The sequence below is a fragment of the Sceloporus occidentalis genome, unplaced genomic scaffold (genome assembly GCF_023333645.1).
Source record: "Sceloporus occidentalis isolate IW3139 unplaced genomic scaffold, rSceOcc1.0.p SCAF_12, whole genome shotgun sequence".
Classification (NCBI taxonomy): Eukaryota; Metazoa; Chordata; class Lepidosauria; order Squamata; family Phrynosomatidae; genus Sceloporus; species Sceloporus occidentalis.
Genome location: NW_028316992.1, coordinates 13,435,001 through 13,453,587, shown reverse-complemented (window position 1 = coordinate 13,453,587; position 18,587 = coordinate 13,435,001). Strand labels below are relative to the sequence as shown.

The window sequence follows — 18,587 nt, the reverse complement described above, 5'->3', positions numbered from 1 at the left end:
CCCCCCGAAAATAAAAATTTAAAAAATACAAAACAAAACTGCCTCTTTTAAAGCTAGGCTATACAGCGTTCCTGTAAATGTTTATATCTCATCTGCTGTGGGAAGTCACAGTGAAACCAACTCCTCTTTGCCTCAAAGTGCATATTATTTATTCTTCAATATTAATTTTCATTGGTTACAAAATATACAAATCCATTACACTTTACACTATAAATGTATAACAAAGCATCTTCCAGCTATAATTTTGATAAGGGAGAATTTACCAGTTGATTAAAGGATGTCCTTAACATGCTTCCCAGCTCTTAGCCATGAGTGCCATATACCCCCATGTTCTTAACTGATCCTTAACCTTAAGGAAGTGAACCACAGTCACAGAACTGCTTGCAGGACCAGACATGTTTCATCATACCAGTGAAATGGTTCCTACTGCTTGCCACAATCATATCTGTCTGAAAGCTGAAATGTCTGGCTGAGTATCCTTGCATAATTGCTCAAAGTATTTGGCTTGTTGTAATGCTTTAAGGTATCACTAGGATGTAAATTTACTGACTTCATTGCAAGAGAAGGGGTGAACTACAATTGACACAAAATCAAAACCCTTGATTTTATGGGCTTTCTAAGGCAAATATCAGATGCAGTGACAGGCCTTTCAGGAACAGTTTACATTCTGTCAGGCTTCCACTGTGGTGTAGTGGTTTGAGTATTGAAACTATGACTCTGGAGACCAGGGTTCAAATCACCACTTGCCAATGTAAACCCACTGGGTGACCTTGGACAAGTCACGCTCTCTCAGCCTCAGAGGATGGCAGCAAGCCCTTTCTAAAGAAACCTGCCAAGGTTCACCGTTGGGTTGCCATAAGTTGAAAAGTCTTGAAGGCACACAATACACATGCACACAGGCTTCAAAATAGGGGTAAGCTCAAAGTTGTGAGAGAGCCCTCCGAAGTTTTGAATAGTGAGTATTCTTGTCTTGGCCCACGGCCTCCCTCTTAAAAAGGGAAAACTCTTGGGCTATTATTATTATTATTAAAAACAGCAAGAGTGAAATGGCTAAATGAAGGATCAAAATGATTTGGAACTGTGACTGGAGAAATGCAAGAGCTCTCTTCTTTTTTTCCACTACCCTCTCAAACCTTGATGTATTTTGAAAACTATGGCCTGTTACAGACAGGCCAAAATAAAGCTGCTTTGAGTCACTTTGGAGGTATGGTATTTCAATTATGCATGCATCCTAAGAGGCCAAAAGCCACACCAAAGCCATGCGCCAGTTCTAAGGACTGGAGTGCAGCTTTGGTGCGGCTTTTGGACTCTTAGGACGCATGCATCATTGAAATACCATATCTCCAAAGTGACTCGAAGCAGCTTTATTTTGGCCTGTCTGTAACAGGCCATAAAATCTTATTCTCTGGGCTGGCTTGCAAACACAAGTGACGCTGGAATTAGTTTCAACTGACTTGTTCAACTGAAACAAACTAGGGCAATTTTTTTCAGGAATCAGCACAATGTCTGCATGTTTTCAGCTTTTTCCAGAAGCCTGTTCTAGAAACCCTGCACAATTCTACTGAGCAAAAATCAGATACGTGTAAAGCACAGAAAACCAGCTAGGAAAGCTTCAGATGTTTTTCTGCTGCGAAATGAAGCATGTGAGTTCTTGTTGAAATTGGCTTCCATATATTGCAAATTTTCAATTGCAGTGCTGCTTTGTTAACTTCAGTTCAGTTTCGGAAAATGCTGCTGTAATGTAATGCTATACTACTAGAACTCTTGTTAAAGGGCAAGTAGAAAGTAATGATTATTGGGACTTAAACTGCCGAGAGAGCTCTTCAAGAACCTGCATCAGTTTTTCTTCATCACCAGGTGAAGATTTTGTCCATGCCAGTGGTAAGTGGATTGAAACAGGTTGTCTGTCTGGAAGTAAAAATGCAGAATGAATCTGAACAATCAGAACTGGCTCAGGGGGAACCAGTCTTTCCTGAATTTTATTAGTATTAGTGAACAAGTGTGCAACACTAGTTGAGGGTCCACAGTTAAGGCATTTTTAATTTAAATGTTCACAACATAAAACAAAGCTCAGGAATTGTTTTGGACCACAATTCCCATAATTCCTTACCATTAGCTATGCTGATTAAAACTAATAATAATTGTAATCCAACATCAGATGGATAGCATGTAATGATCTAATGTGCTAAGGCTGTTTCACTGAGGACACAGCAATAAACCCAAATTGCCACCAAAAGCACACTACACAGAGCTACAGCCAATCCTAGCAGGAATATGTATATTTTCCAATACTTGCTGCATTCACACTTAATTTTTCCTTTCCCTCCCCCTTTTTTAGTTTTCATATATTGCTAGAGGACAGATTTTCCCATACTTTCTTAATTTCAAGGATACACTAGTGAAAACTTACCTTGAAAGAATTGGCCGCTTGCTTGTCTCTTCACTGCAGGGGAAACTGCAAGCCATATCACAGTGTCTGCGCCTTGAGCCTCTGTCCGTAATTTGTTCTTCATCTTCTCATAGAAATCTGGCATAGATGACCTTACCGCTACAAGATAATGGCTATGATAAGTGCATGTAAAAAAAAAAATCCTTCCTCACAAAGTAAGTGGCAAAAGGCTTGTCTCCCAATAATCAATGGGGTTCTATCATAGTTTTGGAATATGTTACTGTACTCCTTCCAGCCTGCAAAGTCTCTCTTTGCATTAGTGATCACCATTATTCATCTCATATTTTTGTTACTAAGTGTCAGTTCTCTCACGCTATATTTTGCACAAGAGATCCCTTCTGTCTACCACAAACTGCACTCTTGTATTAACAGACACTGCTGCTAAGTGTACAAATGTGCATCTGTACATTATTTATATTTGTAGTTTTAGAATAATTCCTTTAGGACAATACAAATCTCACACAATACAAAATAGAAAACTGAAGGCCTCAAACTACAGGAACATATTCCTTTCTTGGTGGCTGAAGATGCTGCAGTTAAGTGTTCATCGCAAATGCTGCTTTAAAAAAAACTAATATACACACACACCCCTTCGGAAATTTCAAAAGTATAACACCTTGAGTTTCTGCACTTCTTTGTAGACTCCTATGCGGGTGCAACATGCAGAATTGACAATCGGCACCATCCATTAGACTATGGATAGTGCATTAACAAATTTTCAAATCTAGCCACTTAATACATTAACACTGTTCGTGGCTCAAAAGCAAGTAAATTCACAAACACAAACAGATTCTTTCAAAACTGTATAAAGAACTCTGCCCTAAGATTTATTGCAAGGTAACCTCTGCTTAGCTCTCAGGTAAAGTCAAAGAAGTGCAAAGGACAGGTAGAATGTATTTTCTGATTGTTCCACTTACTAGTTTGGTCAGGAGTACAATCTTTTCACATGTTTTCTTGATCAAGGGAAAGGATGCAAAGTTCAAACATTATAAAGGAAAGCACAGCAGACAAAGTGACATGGGGAGTTTCCTTCAAGCAGCAGTCAAAGCCACTTTATATTTAGGCAAAGAGATGCTATTCCTACTCAGCAACAAATACCTGGAGTATCTGCCCAGCCAGGATGCATAGAAGAAAAGTGGATGCTGGGGTGTGCTTTAGCCCACTGTTCGGTCATGACCACTTGCTGTCTCTAGGATACAATAAAAGGCATCAAACTGGAAAAAAGAGCAATAGGCCATTTAGTTCAGCATCTTAATATCAACTACTAGGGAAAGGACACAATAATTACTTGGTCAGCCATTATTTTTTCCTCTTTCCACTGCAGAGTATCTTCTCCATTGTGCATGAACATACTGCAGACTTCTGTCTCAGTTTCAAGGTTGTTGTTTTTAACCAAACAGAGCTCCTTGCAAACAACACTATTAAAAGCACATACAGAACTGAGATTGCCTGCTGGGCTCTGCATCTCCATTCTAACCTTGTAGGCTGAAATCCAATTAGCAGGCAGGCAGGGCCCAATTCTCCCATGAGTACCTTTACAGCAGTCATCCAAGGGTGGAGGCTGCTCCTTTTCCCTTATGCCTAGCCTGGGTGCACAACAGCAGCCAGGGAGTTACTTAGTGCAACTCCATCCCTCTGATCACTTGTGAGTGGGATCAAGATGTTCTGCACATGGAGAAGAAGAAGCAAGCTTGGCCCTCAGGATTTTGTTGTTGCTGAAGTGGAGTGGAACAAACTCTGGAACACCCCCAAAGCCAACTGGTATCTAGAGGGACCAAAATGCAGAAGAGTGCCCCAACTGCTAGTGGACATTCAGGGTGAGGGTGTTGCAGAAGGAGGTATAAGATACCTCCTTTCACAGCATCCCCAAAATCACAGGTACTGCCATAGGGGGTATGTTAGCATATATCACCAACACGATTCTAGCAACAGATAATAGCAAACCTCTATTTTTTAAAAAAACACCTTATGAAACACATAAGTTTGCAGTCCTTTTCCCAGAGTCCTTTTCATTTTTGCACCAAAATGGAATTTACTCAGAACTGCTGCATGGGTGTGCAAAGGAACTTTATCATCTTCTGTGCTCTGATTTTTCTTCAAGGACTATGAATCCTACCTTATTTTGTGCATAGACCATTGTCCCATCAAATGCTGTATTTTCTGTCTGCAAATCTGATACATTCAGTTTCTGAACTAACATCCCTCCTGAAGAGACAGTGATCTGGAAATAAAAATTAAAATGTATCAGTGTCAGAAACCTAGGTTGGGAACACACGGCAGAAATAATCCAGTTTGAGACTGCTTTAACTGCCCTGGCTGAGTGCTAGGGAATCCTGAGAACTGTAGTTTATTGTTACTCCAGAGCTCTCTGAAAGAGAAGGCTAAATGCCTCGCAAAACTACAGTTCTCAGAACTCCCTAGCATTGAGCCAGGGCAGTTAAAGTGGTCTCAAACTGGATTATTTATGTGGTGTGTTTTGGATCTTACAAAATGAAAATCACTGGAAGGAACAGTCTTGATTTGTACGAAATATGTACCAAATGCACTTTATGCCACTCAAAATGACAAACAATAACTAGGCAGAGCAATTTATTTAAAGGGATCTGAAACGTAGAGTCTTACATCATGCTGGCTATCTCCCTAGAAAGTTGTGTTGATTTCTAGCTCTTTAAAAGTCACAGTGCAAAGATACTTTATTAACTATTCAATCAGAAAACTCCTGAACCTGTACATAAAAAGCCACTATGTCAGACAGTGAGCCCAATCTTTTTTCTCTCTCTTTGAAAGACATAAATGAATCTTACAAGTACATGCATACACACACACTGATAGACACAAAAAGCTGTTGCTGGAAGTAGTTCAGCTATGCTGAACTGGAATGAACATTCTTTTTAACACCCACTGGCTTCCAGAGACACAAAAGAGCTTTTCCTTTTTGCTTCACAAGGGTTGGAATGAGACAAGAAACACTTCCAAAAGCTGGTGATGAAAGCACTTTTCTAACAACAGTCACAATGTGCTGCTGAAATAATATCTCAATAAAGCATGAGGTAAGCAGTAACTACACATCCTCAAAACATAGAATCCTTTGGTTTTTGGCGTGGGCCTAGTATAGACATTAGGCTTCTTTGTAGCTCAGTAAAGCAGCTGTTAACTGAAACCATGTAAGGCCCCAGAAATAAACGGTCCATGATTATGCAACCCTTATAGTATGAACCTGTTATAGTAAGCTTGTTCTAGTGTCTGAGGTTCATTATTTCCTCTCCCTCACAAATGTTCCTATAACACTGACATGTAAATTAAGACCACTGAAAGTCTTACAAAGCTGTTGACCTCTTTTTGAAGAATATAAAAGTATTCTCCTCAAACCTGTTACTTCATGCAGTTCTGGTGCTGTATCTCTTGACATCAGCAAGAGTGAGGGAAAGCAGAAGGCACTGGAAACATCCAGTAAATCCGACGTAAAAGAGAGAGTGAGTCTTTGGGTGTATAAAATGGTTTTATACCTCAAATCGCAGTCGGTCTCTCTTCTATGTGTGACTCCTATCAACAAAAATGGCCAGCTCTCCCAAGCTGTAACTGGCACCACCAATCTATTTGCATCAAGAACATGCACAAAGAAAGGGCTACCCCAGCAAGTGACAACATGTGCCTTCAAATTAAAGGCATACAGACTTACAACTCTAGGGTCATCTTCTTTTTCCAAGAGAGGTAGTAGAACTGTTGTTAAAATATATGTACCTAAAAGATAAATTCAGAATGTTTAACAGGCAGTTCCTTCTACAATAAACTCAATTGTTGGTGTGTGTGCAAAAGGTGGGGGTGGGGGGAGAGGAGATTGTTAACCCACTACAACAGTGTGTCTGTTTCAGATTTCTGATAACATAAGGAGCTGTCCAAGATGCTGAACCTATTTTGGGGATATAATGCAGCATTCTGAACAGCTTCTCAAAATTATGGACTAAAGCCTGGAATGTATTCACTCTTACTGATGTAGGTGGGAGCCACCAGTTGTCACATATATACATGTAAACATGACCCAACTACCTGTGATTGACAAGATTTTTAAAAGGGAACAACTCAGCACTTACAGTCCAGTCAAAAACTGCCTGCCAGGCAAAATCTACCATTTGCAGAAACCATCTTGGGCCTAGATTAGTGGTTCTCAAATGGTGGGGTGGAACCCCTGGATAGGGGTGATGGTGGTTGCTCAGCAGGGAGCACAAGACTTAGAGGCCCTGATCCTGCCTCCTCCTCCTCTTTCCAAATGTTATGTGTAAAATTTATACATTAATTAAATATTGACTGTATTTAAATATATCTGTTCTAATTTGAACAATGTGATTTCCTTATAAAATGTTAAAATATGAATATGCAAGAATGTGCAAATGAAAATATGCACACTAAACAAACAAAATATTTTTGTTCATTACAACATTGAGTGGGGGGGGGACAACATCCACATGTAGATATAAAGGGGGTCAAAAGGGGAAAAAGTGTGAGAACCACTGGCGAAGATTGTGCAACAGTTGCCTTAATACTTCAGATTTTCTGAAGGCTTCTTTTACTATTCCACGAATGCATCAATTGGAAAAGTATATATGTTTTGCAGATTGCAGAAGCAAAAGAAATATTCAAACAAAAATGTTATTAATGATGAATAACAAAACTGAAACGAATCCAGGGTAAAATACATCTTAAAGCAGTAAAGGAGAGGCATTCGATATGGTTTTTGTTTTGCGCTAGATAGTATTATTCCACTGGTCTCATAACTTTTCAAATGCTGTTATCTCAAAAAAAGACCCATAAAAACAGAATATAATCTTGTCCCCCATGTAGGATAATGGGCCTTTCGAAACTGAGAAGATCGGGATACTGGGAAGATTAAGAACATACTTACATGTAGACTATTGAGTTAAAAACCACTCCCATCATTACACCCTTCCATCCATACTCCAATTTGGCTCTAAACACCATTGCTGCTTCTGTTTCTCCCCAGATCATAGCCTCATATCAACACCTCTTAAGCTACTTTTTGGCTTGCAAGTAGTTTCCCATACCCTTTGGACAATTCAGCATTTCAGAACGGATGTTCACAACCACAGGGCTAGTGTAAAAGGAAAAGGCATCACTTTAAGCCAATATTAATTACAGAATCCATCTGTGTGCATCACACCTTTGGTAGAATACAGAAATTTTCAATCTGGCTTTCAGCAAGCAGCCTACTCTTTCAAGTCTTCCACCCCACTTCCAGAAAACTCAAGTCACACAGCACAGGGAAGCTCTGTTGGGTCCATCTCTTTCCTTTTGCAATTAAGATTAGTAGTATTAGCTAAACCTCATTCAGAGTAATGGTCCAAGAATGCTCATTCACTCAATCTACTTCCTCTGTTATCAGCAGCACATAAGAGAGAAGACGCCCCCCAGAACGGAAGGGCTTTTTTAAAAAGCCTTCTGTGGCATTTATTCCACATACTAACAACTCTGATGCCTCTCTACTAATTGTACATGGAATCGGAAACTACAGTTTGGGGTATGAAGTATTCAGCTTTTTCAAAGAATGCATGAAACCTAGGAGAGGACAGCACTTATTCAAGTTATCCTTTGGCAGGATACCTTGTGTAAAGCAACACCTCGATCACACCCTTTTAGCTGGTTAATAAAAACCTCCAAGGACACATTCCACAGCCTTCCCCACCAGGAAACTGAACTGCTTTTATCTAATAATAGGATCCAATAGAAATCTACCTTGCTGCAGTCTAAAAGGAGTGGTGAGGCAGTGGATAGAATTGTTCCCTCTCTTACCAGCTGAGAATATAGAAGCCACTTGGGAGGAGATTGATATTGTTTTTGTTAACTGGAAAAATACAAGCAAGCTTTACTCAGGCATTAGGAAAGCTTGAGAGGTTTATGATAGTTTGAATCATCTCCCTGGGAAAACTGCCCTACTTACCCAAAGTGTTCGTAGCAAAATTCTTTTCAAGCCCATCTTCTGTTAGTTCTCTTTTGTTTATCATGCAGCCTGCATTGTTGATCTAGGAAGAAAAATGTAAGACAAAAAATGTGATTGTTCTGAGAGAGCAGATTATTCACAGGTTCAATCCCTAGCATCTCCATTTAGGGCTAGGAAAGACTCCTGTCTGAAAACTTGAGAAAGCTATTGACACTCAGTGTAGACAATACTGAACATGATGGATCGGGGGGGGGGGGGGGCGGTGTGTCTGACTCAATGAATGTATAGGAGTCACATCACTGTGTTGCCATTAGTAATAAACTTCAACACTGCATTAAGAACCATAGAATCATAGAGTTGGAAGAAACCACAAGCGCCATCCAGTCCAACCCCCTGCCATGCAGGAAATCACATTCAAAGCATCCCTGACAGATGGCCATCCAGCCTCTGTTTAAAGACCTCCAAGGAAGGAGACTCCACTATACTCCAAGGGAATGTGTTCCACGGTCGAACAGCCTTTACTGTCAGGACGTTCCTCCTAATGTTGAGGAGGAATCTCTTTTCCTGCAGTTTGCATCCACTGTTCCGGGTCCTGTTCTCTGGAGCAGCAGAAAACAAGCTCACCCCCTCCTCAATATGACATCCCTTCAAATATTTAAACAGGCCTTCTCTTCTCTAGGCTAAATATCCCCAGCTCCCTAAGGCATTCCTCATAGGGAATGGTTTCCAGGCCCTTCACCATTTTAATCGCCCTCCTTTGGACACGCTCCAGTTTCTCAATGTCCTTTTTGAATTGTGGTCCCCAGAACTGGACACAGTATTCCAGGTGGGGCCAGACCAAAGGAGAATAGAGTGGCATTATTATTTCCCTTGATCTAGACACTATACTTTTATTGATGCAGCATAAAATTGCATTGGCCTTATTAGCTGCTGCATCACACTGTTGACTCATGTTCAACTTGTGGTCTACTTGGACTCCTAGATCCCTTTCACACGTAGTCTCCTTCAGCCAGGTGTCCCTTATCCTATATCTATACATTTCATTTTTCTGCCATAAATGCAGTACCTTACATTTCTCCGTGTTGAATTTCATTTTGTTATCTTTGGTCCAGCTTTCTAGTCTATTCAGGTCATTTTGATTTTTGTTTCTGTCCTTTGGTGTTATCTGCAAATTTGATAAGTATGCCCCCAATTAAGCTGCCACATGAAAGTGTCTGTTTCTTAAGGAAAGGCAGAATGCTTGCATAGGCATTCCACAGTATTGACAGTACATTACTATTGCCAAATTGTTACTTGTTCAAGCCCACAGTTGCCTTCAAACAGCCAGTATCTCTCAATGCCAATTTGCTTCTGGAAGTTGAGCTGTCCTTTTGTGTTATGTTCCCAACTCACCAAGACATTTAGTCTGTGTTCATTCTTGAACTGTTCGGCAAATTTCCAAATTCCTTTGGGGTCAGACATGTCCAGAATATGGACAAAAACATTCTAGGGAAAGACAAGAAAAGAAAGCAAGAAAGAAATGTGGCTTTCTGCACTACAGCCTCTCTTGAAATCTTACTTACCTCGTAGATACAGCTGGGACATAAAATAATAATAATTTAATAATTTGTTTTATTTTTATACTGCTATTCCAAAGATCATAGCGGTGAACAGCAAGTAAGCTAATTAGCAAGTAAGCTAATATCCAAAGGTGTTCACAAAACTGATATTACTGGCACAGATAAACACTCAAAACACACACAAAATATCCAAACGTGTCCACAGAATTGATATGATTGGTTACTACTTAACACACTTTTAACAACACTACACAATCACATGGTAGGTGTTGACTATGGGCCGAAACAGATGGCCATATAGGGGTGGCTTGATGTTGCCCCTTTAAGTGCTGGATTAGGGCCGCAGCAACTGCACACCATGGCCCAAATCCAGCTTTTTTCCAGCACAAAAGGAAACAGCAAAATACCACTTCTTTTTGCGCCGGAAAAGGGGTGTCTTTTCTGCTGAGGCGGTGGCTTTTCGGCGCTCTTGTGGCATGCAGCATGTAAATGCCAAGCCGCTGGAGCGCCTCAACACTGCCCATTGTCTGGTTGGGTGGGCAGCATGACACTGCTTGGGGATGGCAATGGGATGTGGCCATGCCCCCATGCCACCCCGAAGCCAGCTGAAGCTGCCGTTCTGTTTCACCCCTATATCTACTTTTCCAAAAAACATTTAATTTAAGGGTTAAGGACCCCTATCATATTTGTGATTGACGGGAATAGTACAACAATAAAAAAAATCAGATACAAAGATAAGATCCTGAAAGCTACTACAGATGTGACTCTGGCTGTAGCTGCACTGATGACAGTGCGGTTTGACACCACTTTAATTGCCATGGTTCAGTGCAACTGAGTTCTGCAAATTGTAGTTTGTTGTGGCACCAGAGCTCTTTGTCAGTGAAGGCTTAATGTCGCACAAAACTACAATTAGCAGAATTCCACAGCACTGAGATATGGCAGTTAAAGCAGTGTCAATCTGCATTATTTCTGCAGAGCAGATGCTGCCATAAGATGTAACGTGCATACAAAGCAAGAAACAGAATTACAATATGGATAACTTGTGCTTTCTTTTCCTTCCTTTACTGTAAAGTGGAATCTGGAGTTTAGCGACAAGATCATAGGGAGAAAGCCACAGTAATCCCACGATGTCTGCTTCTTCACCATTATCAGCAAAAGGGAAATGGTGATAGCATGTTGGTTCATTGTGAGATAGCAGAGGCTTTCACAACCTCTTCCAAACCTGCTGTATTCCCCACTGACATTGCTGTTCCTCTGCCACTCTCCTGACAGCGTTGGGACCTTGGGTGAAAACCTCTCCCAACCAAATGATCCTGACTTGTGTTACCAATAGCAGGACAGTGGAGAAAGGTGAGTATAAGTTTTTTGTGGGTTTTTCAGGCTGTGTTCTAGAAGAATTTATTCCTGATGTTTCACCTGCATCTTTGGCTGGCATCTTCAGATAATGGTGGCATGGAAGAGAGTGAGGTATATATACTGTGTGACCCTTGGTTGAGAGGAATTGATTTATATGTTAATCTGTGTATTGTTCTGTTGTTGAATGGCAAGGCCTCAAGGTGTCTATTGAATTAGTGATCCATTGTCTTCTGGGAAACCCCCCTGCCCCCCCCCCCCCCTGCTGATTTGTATGTTCTGAGCCTTGATTTTGGTGTTTTTTGGTGTTTTTGAGGACTGGTATCCAACCTTTGTTTACTTTCAAGATTTCTTTTTTCCTGTTGATTTATGGATGCCTACACACTGTAGTTACAGTGCTAGGTGGTGAGCCTCAGCCCAAACCCCACCAACTAGAAAGCTGAGTCGCTGAGATCAATGGGGCTGCTGTTCCCCTGTGGATTAGAAAACAGCTGACTGATGTTTCCACTATTCCCATAAGTGATCTCCAGTGCAACAGGCAGAGACAGGGCCCTTCACAATTGCCATTCGTGCTGGAGATTGCTTGTGTGGAGAGAGAGGATGGGCAAAAGCGGAACAGAGCCCCATTCATCACAGTGGCTTCTTCCCAGGAAATGGAGACTGGGGGAATTTCATGGTCCATAAATCAGAAATGACTTTTGAAGGAACATAACAACAAACAACATGTAGCTTCCAGCTGAAAGCCAGTGTGATATAGTGGCTTGATCACTGGACTATGGTACTGGAGACCTAGGCTCAAATCTTTTTCAGCTATGGAAACTGACTGGGTGAATATGGGCAAATCACACTCTCTCAACCTCTGAGGAAGGCAAGGATGAACCCTTTCAGAACAAATCTTTCCAAGAAAATCACGTGACAGGGTTGCTGTAGGGTCACCATAAATTGGAAACAGGGGACTGCATAGGGACCATGAATACCTAACAGCCATGAGTGTGTAACTCCAGGTTATACATTCATAGCTGCCTTAGAGGATTCTGGCTGCTGTCTCTGGGGAAGAACACTGAAGAAGATAAACAGTTCTTGATTTTGGGAAAAAACAGGTTAGAGAACATTTCTTCTAATGTTTGTTTTTAAGTTTTAAATCCTAATTTAAATACTGGGTATTTGTATCAAGAAAACATGAGCTCCTTTGCACGCTACAGATTTTAAACTGCTTTAAAGATGCCAACAGTCTGAGATATTTCTGTGTCTTCTTATGCTTTTTATTTTAGAAGAAATACAACTAAAGTGCCACATGTAATACAACAGATCCATTTAGTTGAACCATGTCTGGCACTAATTGTACACTCTTTGTTGTTTTCTATGTTCACAGGAAAATAACTGCTTTTTATTTTGAAGTCCTGGAGTTGGAGTGCATCCAAAACAACCACAAAAGTGGTTAATAGTCTTTTATTTTATATCCTGCAAAGGACTTAGGCAACATCAAATGCAGTCATAGAACCATAGAGTTAGCAGGAACCATATTGGCCAACTAGTGTAACACGTTGCTGTGCAAGAATACACAACTAAAGTGGACATGTGGAGCCCTAAAAGAAGCCCATCCAACCTCTATTTAAAGACTTTGGCCTGTTACAGACTGCCAAAATAAAGCTGCTTCGGGTCTCTTTGGAGGTATGCTGTTTAAATGCTGCATGCATCCTAAGAATCTGGAAGCTGCACCAAAGCTGCACTCCAGTGCTTAGGAATGGAGTGTGGCTTTGGCGCGACCTCCGGACTCTTAGGACCCATGCATCATTTAAACAGCATACCTCCAAAGAGACCCAAAGCAGCTTTCTTTGGGCAGTCTGTAACAGGCCTTTGAAAGATGGGGAGTGTACCACCCTCTGATGAAGTTTATTCCACTCTCAAACATCTCTTACAATAAAAATGCTCTTCCTTGTGTTTAAGTGAAACCTCTTTTTTGTAACTGGAATCCACTCGTTCATGTTCCAGTTTCTGGAACAGCAGAAAACAAGCTGGCTTAGTTAAGTGGAATAAGTGACAAAACTAACAAAACTAGCAACTAGTCCAATATTACCAACTTTGTTTGAAAACAAACAAACCTGCAATTGTTCTGGCAACAAAGGATAAAAAGGAAGAAGAAATCCCAAAGCAAATCTTACCTGATTTCCAGTTTCTGTTGTTATTTCTTTTTTAGCTTCTTCACCTCGGTCTCTGTTTCGGCAAACTAGATGAACTGTTCCCCCTGAAGGAATTCAGCAAGAATCAGTGGGATACAAATATTTATGGGGAAGCAATATTTCAGTCAGTTTTCCATGTTCCTCTCATATCTGATAGAATTGTATGTGTGTGAAAATGCAAACACAATACATTTCATTAAGAAGTATATGAGAAAGAAACCTCGTATTTCAAAGTGTTAACTAGTAAAACTCTAAAGCAACTGAAAACACCCAGCTTCACATGATAAAATCAGTACAGGTTCACAGGGACCAAGGTCTATGCGTTAGTTCTCACATTTACCTAGAACCCAAATAGAATGGTGGAAGAATAGTGCTAGTAAGTAGTATTTCATGTGAACCAGGCCTTGGCTGTGAACATCTGACCACATTTGACCTGATTCATGTGATCGCCTGCACATGTTTACCTTCACTGAGGGTAAAGCATTACATGGCTGGGCCCTCACTTGACTGGAAAGTCATGATTGACATGAAAGGCTAAATACTAACATTTATTTTAAACATCCTAAATGGTCTGAAATCAAGATATCTAAGAGCATCTGCACCTGAATGAACCTACTCACACTTTAAGAAAGATCTCTAAAACCCTACCATTAAGAAGTATTAGACTGACAGACACTGGAGAGAGGAACTTTTTAGTGGTGGTGTCGTATTTGCAGAACGTATTGCCTATACAGGTAAACAATCTCTTATGGTGACTATTTTAACTGTTTTTGAAGATCTTTTCATGGTGAGTTCCAAACTGCTTTTAATTTAAATGCAATATATTTCAATACACTTTTTAATATGTGTTCCAAACCACTTTATTAATATTTTAATATATCATATGTAACGGCTGCTGTTTTTTCTGTTGATTTTTATGTTTAGATGTTGCTGTTATATGCTAACATAAGGGCCTGTACAGACAGGCCAAAATAAAGCTGCTTCGGGTCACTTTGGAGTTATGCTGTTTAAATGACATATGCATCTTAAGAGGCCAGAAGCTGTGCCATAGCTGTGCTCTGGTCCTTACGACTGAAGCATGACTTTGCCACAGCTTTCGACCTCTTAGGACTCATGCATCATTTAAACAGCATACCTCCAAAGTGACCCGAAGCAGCTTTATTTTGGCCTGTCTGTATGGGCTCATAAGTTATGTTAATACGTTAATGTTTTAGTTTGTGAAGTTATGATTTTATGGTTTGTAATACATTGTAATGAATGGCATTCTGATACTCTGTGAGCTCTCTTTGAAGGAGTAACTCTGAAAGGTGGCCTAAAGTTTTGTCTAAAAACTGTCTAAAGTTTTGGAACGGGCTGTTTATTCTCGCTGTCTCGAGTTTCTTGAAGCCAATTCCATCCTCGATCCCTTTCAGTCTGGTTTCCGCCCAAGGCATTCTACAGAGACAGCTCTCACTAAGATCTCGAATGACCTTTTACAGGCCAAGGCTAATGCCTTTACTCTGTTCTCATCCTTCTCGATTTGCCTGCAGCCTTTGACACCGTTGATCACTGTCTCCTAATTGACATACTCTCTGACCTTGGGTTCTCAGACTCTGTTCTTGACTGGTTTAGATCCTCTTTCTCACCTCCGTCCTTTAATCTCTGTCCAGCGTTCAGCTGCACGCATTATCACTTCCACCCACCGCTCTGACAACATCTCTCCTGTGTTGGCATCCCTTCACTGGCTCCCCCTCCCTTTCCGCATTCAGTATAAGCTCCTACTGCTGACGTTTAAAGCCCTCCATGGGCTGGCCCCTCCTTACTTATCAGACCTTCTTTTTCCTCACCTTCCCACCAGGGTCCTCTGTTCTGGTAGTCAAGGTCTGCTGTCCCAGCCCAGGATTTCCTCTGCCCCATCTCATTTTCACCCCTTTTCACTTGCTGCCCCTCACTCCTGGAACCTTCTTCCCCCGCGAGCAAGAGCCATCACTTCTTTAACCAGCTTCAAAACGGAGCTGAAGACCATCCTGTTCAGAGAAGCTTTCCCAGGCATTGCATAATTGTCACTTGCTATTTGATGTTCCTTTGTTGCCTGTTTTATTGAATCATTTCCTGTATTGCTATGTCCTTCTTCCAGTCCATCTCCCCTGATCCAGGCCTCAGAGGTAGAGAAGAACTGTTGGCCCTCATCCCCTTCCCCTTCTCCTTTTGTGTTGTGTCTTTTTTAGATTGTAAGCCTGAGGGCAGGGAACCGTCCAATTAAAAAGATTGTATGTACAGCGCTGTGTAAATTTACAGCGCTTTATAAATAAAAGTTAATAATAATAATAATAATAATAATAATAATACTGAAAATAAACAACCCATTCAAGAGCGGTGAAAGACTGATATCATTCCTCCACCATGTTCTTTCAGTACTAGCCCCTCAGAAAGAAAGAAAGAAGAATATTCTGTTCAACAGCACCACTTAATTTCTTCAGGCAATTAATTCAGTTAATCTTAACATGTATTTGTGCTACATAGTGCTCAATATAATTGTAATAACTGATCTCTCATTTATTTCTCATGCTAACAAGCATGGCTGCCCCTCCGTACCTGGATGAAATTGCGCCCAAAGAATTATTTCCTAAACCAGTGCCTACAGTTTTCTCTACATGAGGTGTTTATTTACACAAAAATGAACATATTAAATGAGGTTGGTTTTGGAGATTGGAGGTTGGTTTTGGATCCTGCTTATTTAAATGTCCCTTTCCCTCTGCTTATCCCTCCATCTCTCTTAGCAAGCAAGCAAAAGCCTATAAAAGTTAATACAGTCCTATATTTTCTGTTGCTGTGTACCTTCAAGTCATTTCTGACTTATGACCCTATCATGGGCCCTACAAGTTTGCAGCAAAAACTGCAATAGATAGTAGCCTAGTTAAGGAACAGTAACATACAAACACATCTCTCCTCAGTTCCTTGAACTGTTAATAACATTCATTTCTATCAAGGTACCTTATATTTTAAAGGCAATGGCTCAACCAACAGATGCAGATGCACAGCGAAAGCAAGCAAGCGTGGGAGCCTGGTGAACTATAGAATAGGCAGCAAAACTGGCGGCTGACCCATGAAAATATGGATCTCCTGTACAAATTCTGAAGCTGGAAAAAAGCACATCCCACGTCACACCACGCATGCAAAAACCATCTTTCTGAGGATTATTCCCATCTTTCCCTCTAGGTTTCTGTCTATAATTTGGGAATGAAAATAAGTGTGGCTAGTCTGAGTGCCTATAAAGACTATACAAAGCATTTGATTGTATACGATCACAAGAAACTATGAATCATACTTAGAAATGCGTGTGTCACAACATTTGATAGTTCTGATGCATAACTGTAGTTGTGACAAGAGGTTACTGTTAGGATAGAATATGGAGAAATGGAATGGTCCCCAGCTGCCAAAGGGATCAGGCAAGGCTGCATTCTGTCACCCTATTTGTTTAACCTGTATGTTGAGAACATCATACAAAAAATAAGATTGGACTCAGAGGAAGGGGATGTGAAAATTGGAGGAAGGAACATCAACAATCTAAGATACAGGGGTGAAGTAGCCAGGGCAGAAGGAGTGGCCAGAAATGCCATGGTCCTAAGGGTGGTTGCTGACACAGTCCCAAACAGGCCAGGAAAAGGAGTGGTGTCTGCTAGTGTTTTATTACAACACTCCTTTTGCAGCTGGTTTTGGGCCTTGTTCAGTGGCTCCAGCGCAGCCTCTGAGCAATCCATGGGTGTGTGTCATTTGCATGCCCCAGATCAGCCAAACAGCAGCCCTTTGGGGCCGTCTGTTTGAGGCCATAGATTGTTGAAACCATAATACTAGCAGCCACACCATAACACTAGCAGAAAATAATCAGAGATATAGAAAGATTATTGAAGACGCTCAAAGCAGAAAGCACAATAGGAAAAGAGGAAGACCACATTCCAGATGGATAGACTCAGAGAGGCCATGGCCATGAATCTGCAGGAGCTGAGCAGGGTGCTTAAGGAGAGGGTGACTTGGAGGCCTCTCATACACAGGGTTGACTTGAAGGCAGTTAACAACAACAAACATTTGTGCGACCTGCCCTTCAGAAACACCAGTCTCAGGTAAAGCTCAATAGCGTCAACTTACCTCTTTTAGCTATCTCTTTTGCTGTTGCTTTGCCAATCCCACTGTTGGCTCCGGTGACCATGAAAGACCTCCCAGTTACATCTACTTCCAAGTCTCCGGGGACAAAGTGCTTGCTTGCCGACTCATAGCCACTCCTAGAGAAGCACATTGAAAAAGTGAGGCTCAGGCATACTCAGAAAACACAAGGGGGTCATTCCCGCTACGAAAAGCTCCTGGTTCGAGTTACATGCCCCTAATTCCCACTGGAAATTGATTCTGACCGTCATTTGATCGATTCCAGTGGGGAAAAAGCGGAGCAAATGCAAAAACTCCGGGGGTTTTTGGTAGCAGTTATTTTGAGGCTCTTCTGCGAAGAATCGGTTTTGACGCAATTCCAACTGTGAGAACGCCAGAATCGATCCTTTTTCTTCTTTGACTGAATATAGGTTCAGTCAAGGGTTTGTTAGATTACGTTTTAAACTTTGGCATGCTTTTAATCTTAATTTTATTATGCTGTTTTAACTAGGTTATTTTATAGTCCCTATAAATATATGTATTTATGTATGTCCCTAAATATATATATATATATATATATATGAGAGACCCTTTGTTGGGAGAAAGGTGGGATATAAGAAAACAAAATAATAATGACAATAATAATAGTAATAATTTTAATTGTTTTTGAAGTGTATGGTTTTAATCTTAATTTTATACTGTTTTAATCGGCCTTAAATCGGAAAATTGAAAGCACACAACAACAACAACAACAACAACAACAACAAATCAAAATCAAAGGTATGTTTTATATGTTTTTATGGAGGAAATAAAATTTATATTTAAAAAATCAAAAACAAACAAACAAATATATATATATATATATATATATAATCCTATAACATCCTATAGGATTTTCCATATGGCCAACACAGCTACCCCTAGATGTCTTTATATATACTTGTACATAAACCATATGTACATGAACTGTAGTG

General features: G+C 40.6%; 1 protein-coding gene across 4 annotated transcripts in view; it reads right to left on the bottom strand.

The window, feature by feature from the left end:
* Window positions 1-51: 51 nt before the first annotated feature.
* DHRS12 (dehydrogenase/reductase 12) overlaps window positions 52-18,587 on the bottom strand; it is a 19,212-nt gene continuing 676 nt past the window's right edge. For 3 of the 4 annotated variants that reach the window (XM_089478079.1, XM_089478081.1, XM_089478082.1), the window contains exons 2-11: window positions 17,620-17,753; window positions 13,477-13,559; window positions 9,795-9,887; window positions 8,403-8,484; window positions 6,129-6,190; window positions 4,566-4,670; window positions 3,548-3,638; window positions 2,411-2,548; window positions 1,390-1,908; window positions 52-1,151 (exon numbers count right to left, since the gene is read on the bottom strand). In XM_089478079.1, coding sequence (XP_089334205.1) covers window positions 1,793-1,908; window positions 2,411-2,548; window positions 3,548-3,638; window positions 4,566-4,670; window positions 6,129-6,190; window positions 8,403-8,484; window positions 9,795-9,887; window positions 13,477-13,559; window positions 17,620-17,753 — 904 coding nt within the window. In that variant the 3' untranslated portion in view covers window positions 52-1,151; window positions 1,390-1,792. The remainder of the gene's footprint in view (window positions 1,152-1,389; window positions 1,909-2,410; window positions 2,549-3,547; window positions 3,639-4,565; window positions 4,671-6,128; window positions 6,191-8,402; window positions 8,485-9,794; window positions 9,888-13,476; window positions 13,560-17,619; window positions 17,754-18,587) is intronic. The other variant, XM_089478080.1, reaches the window with a different exon arrangement.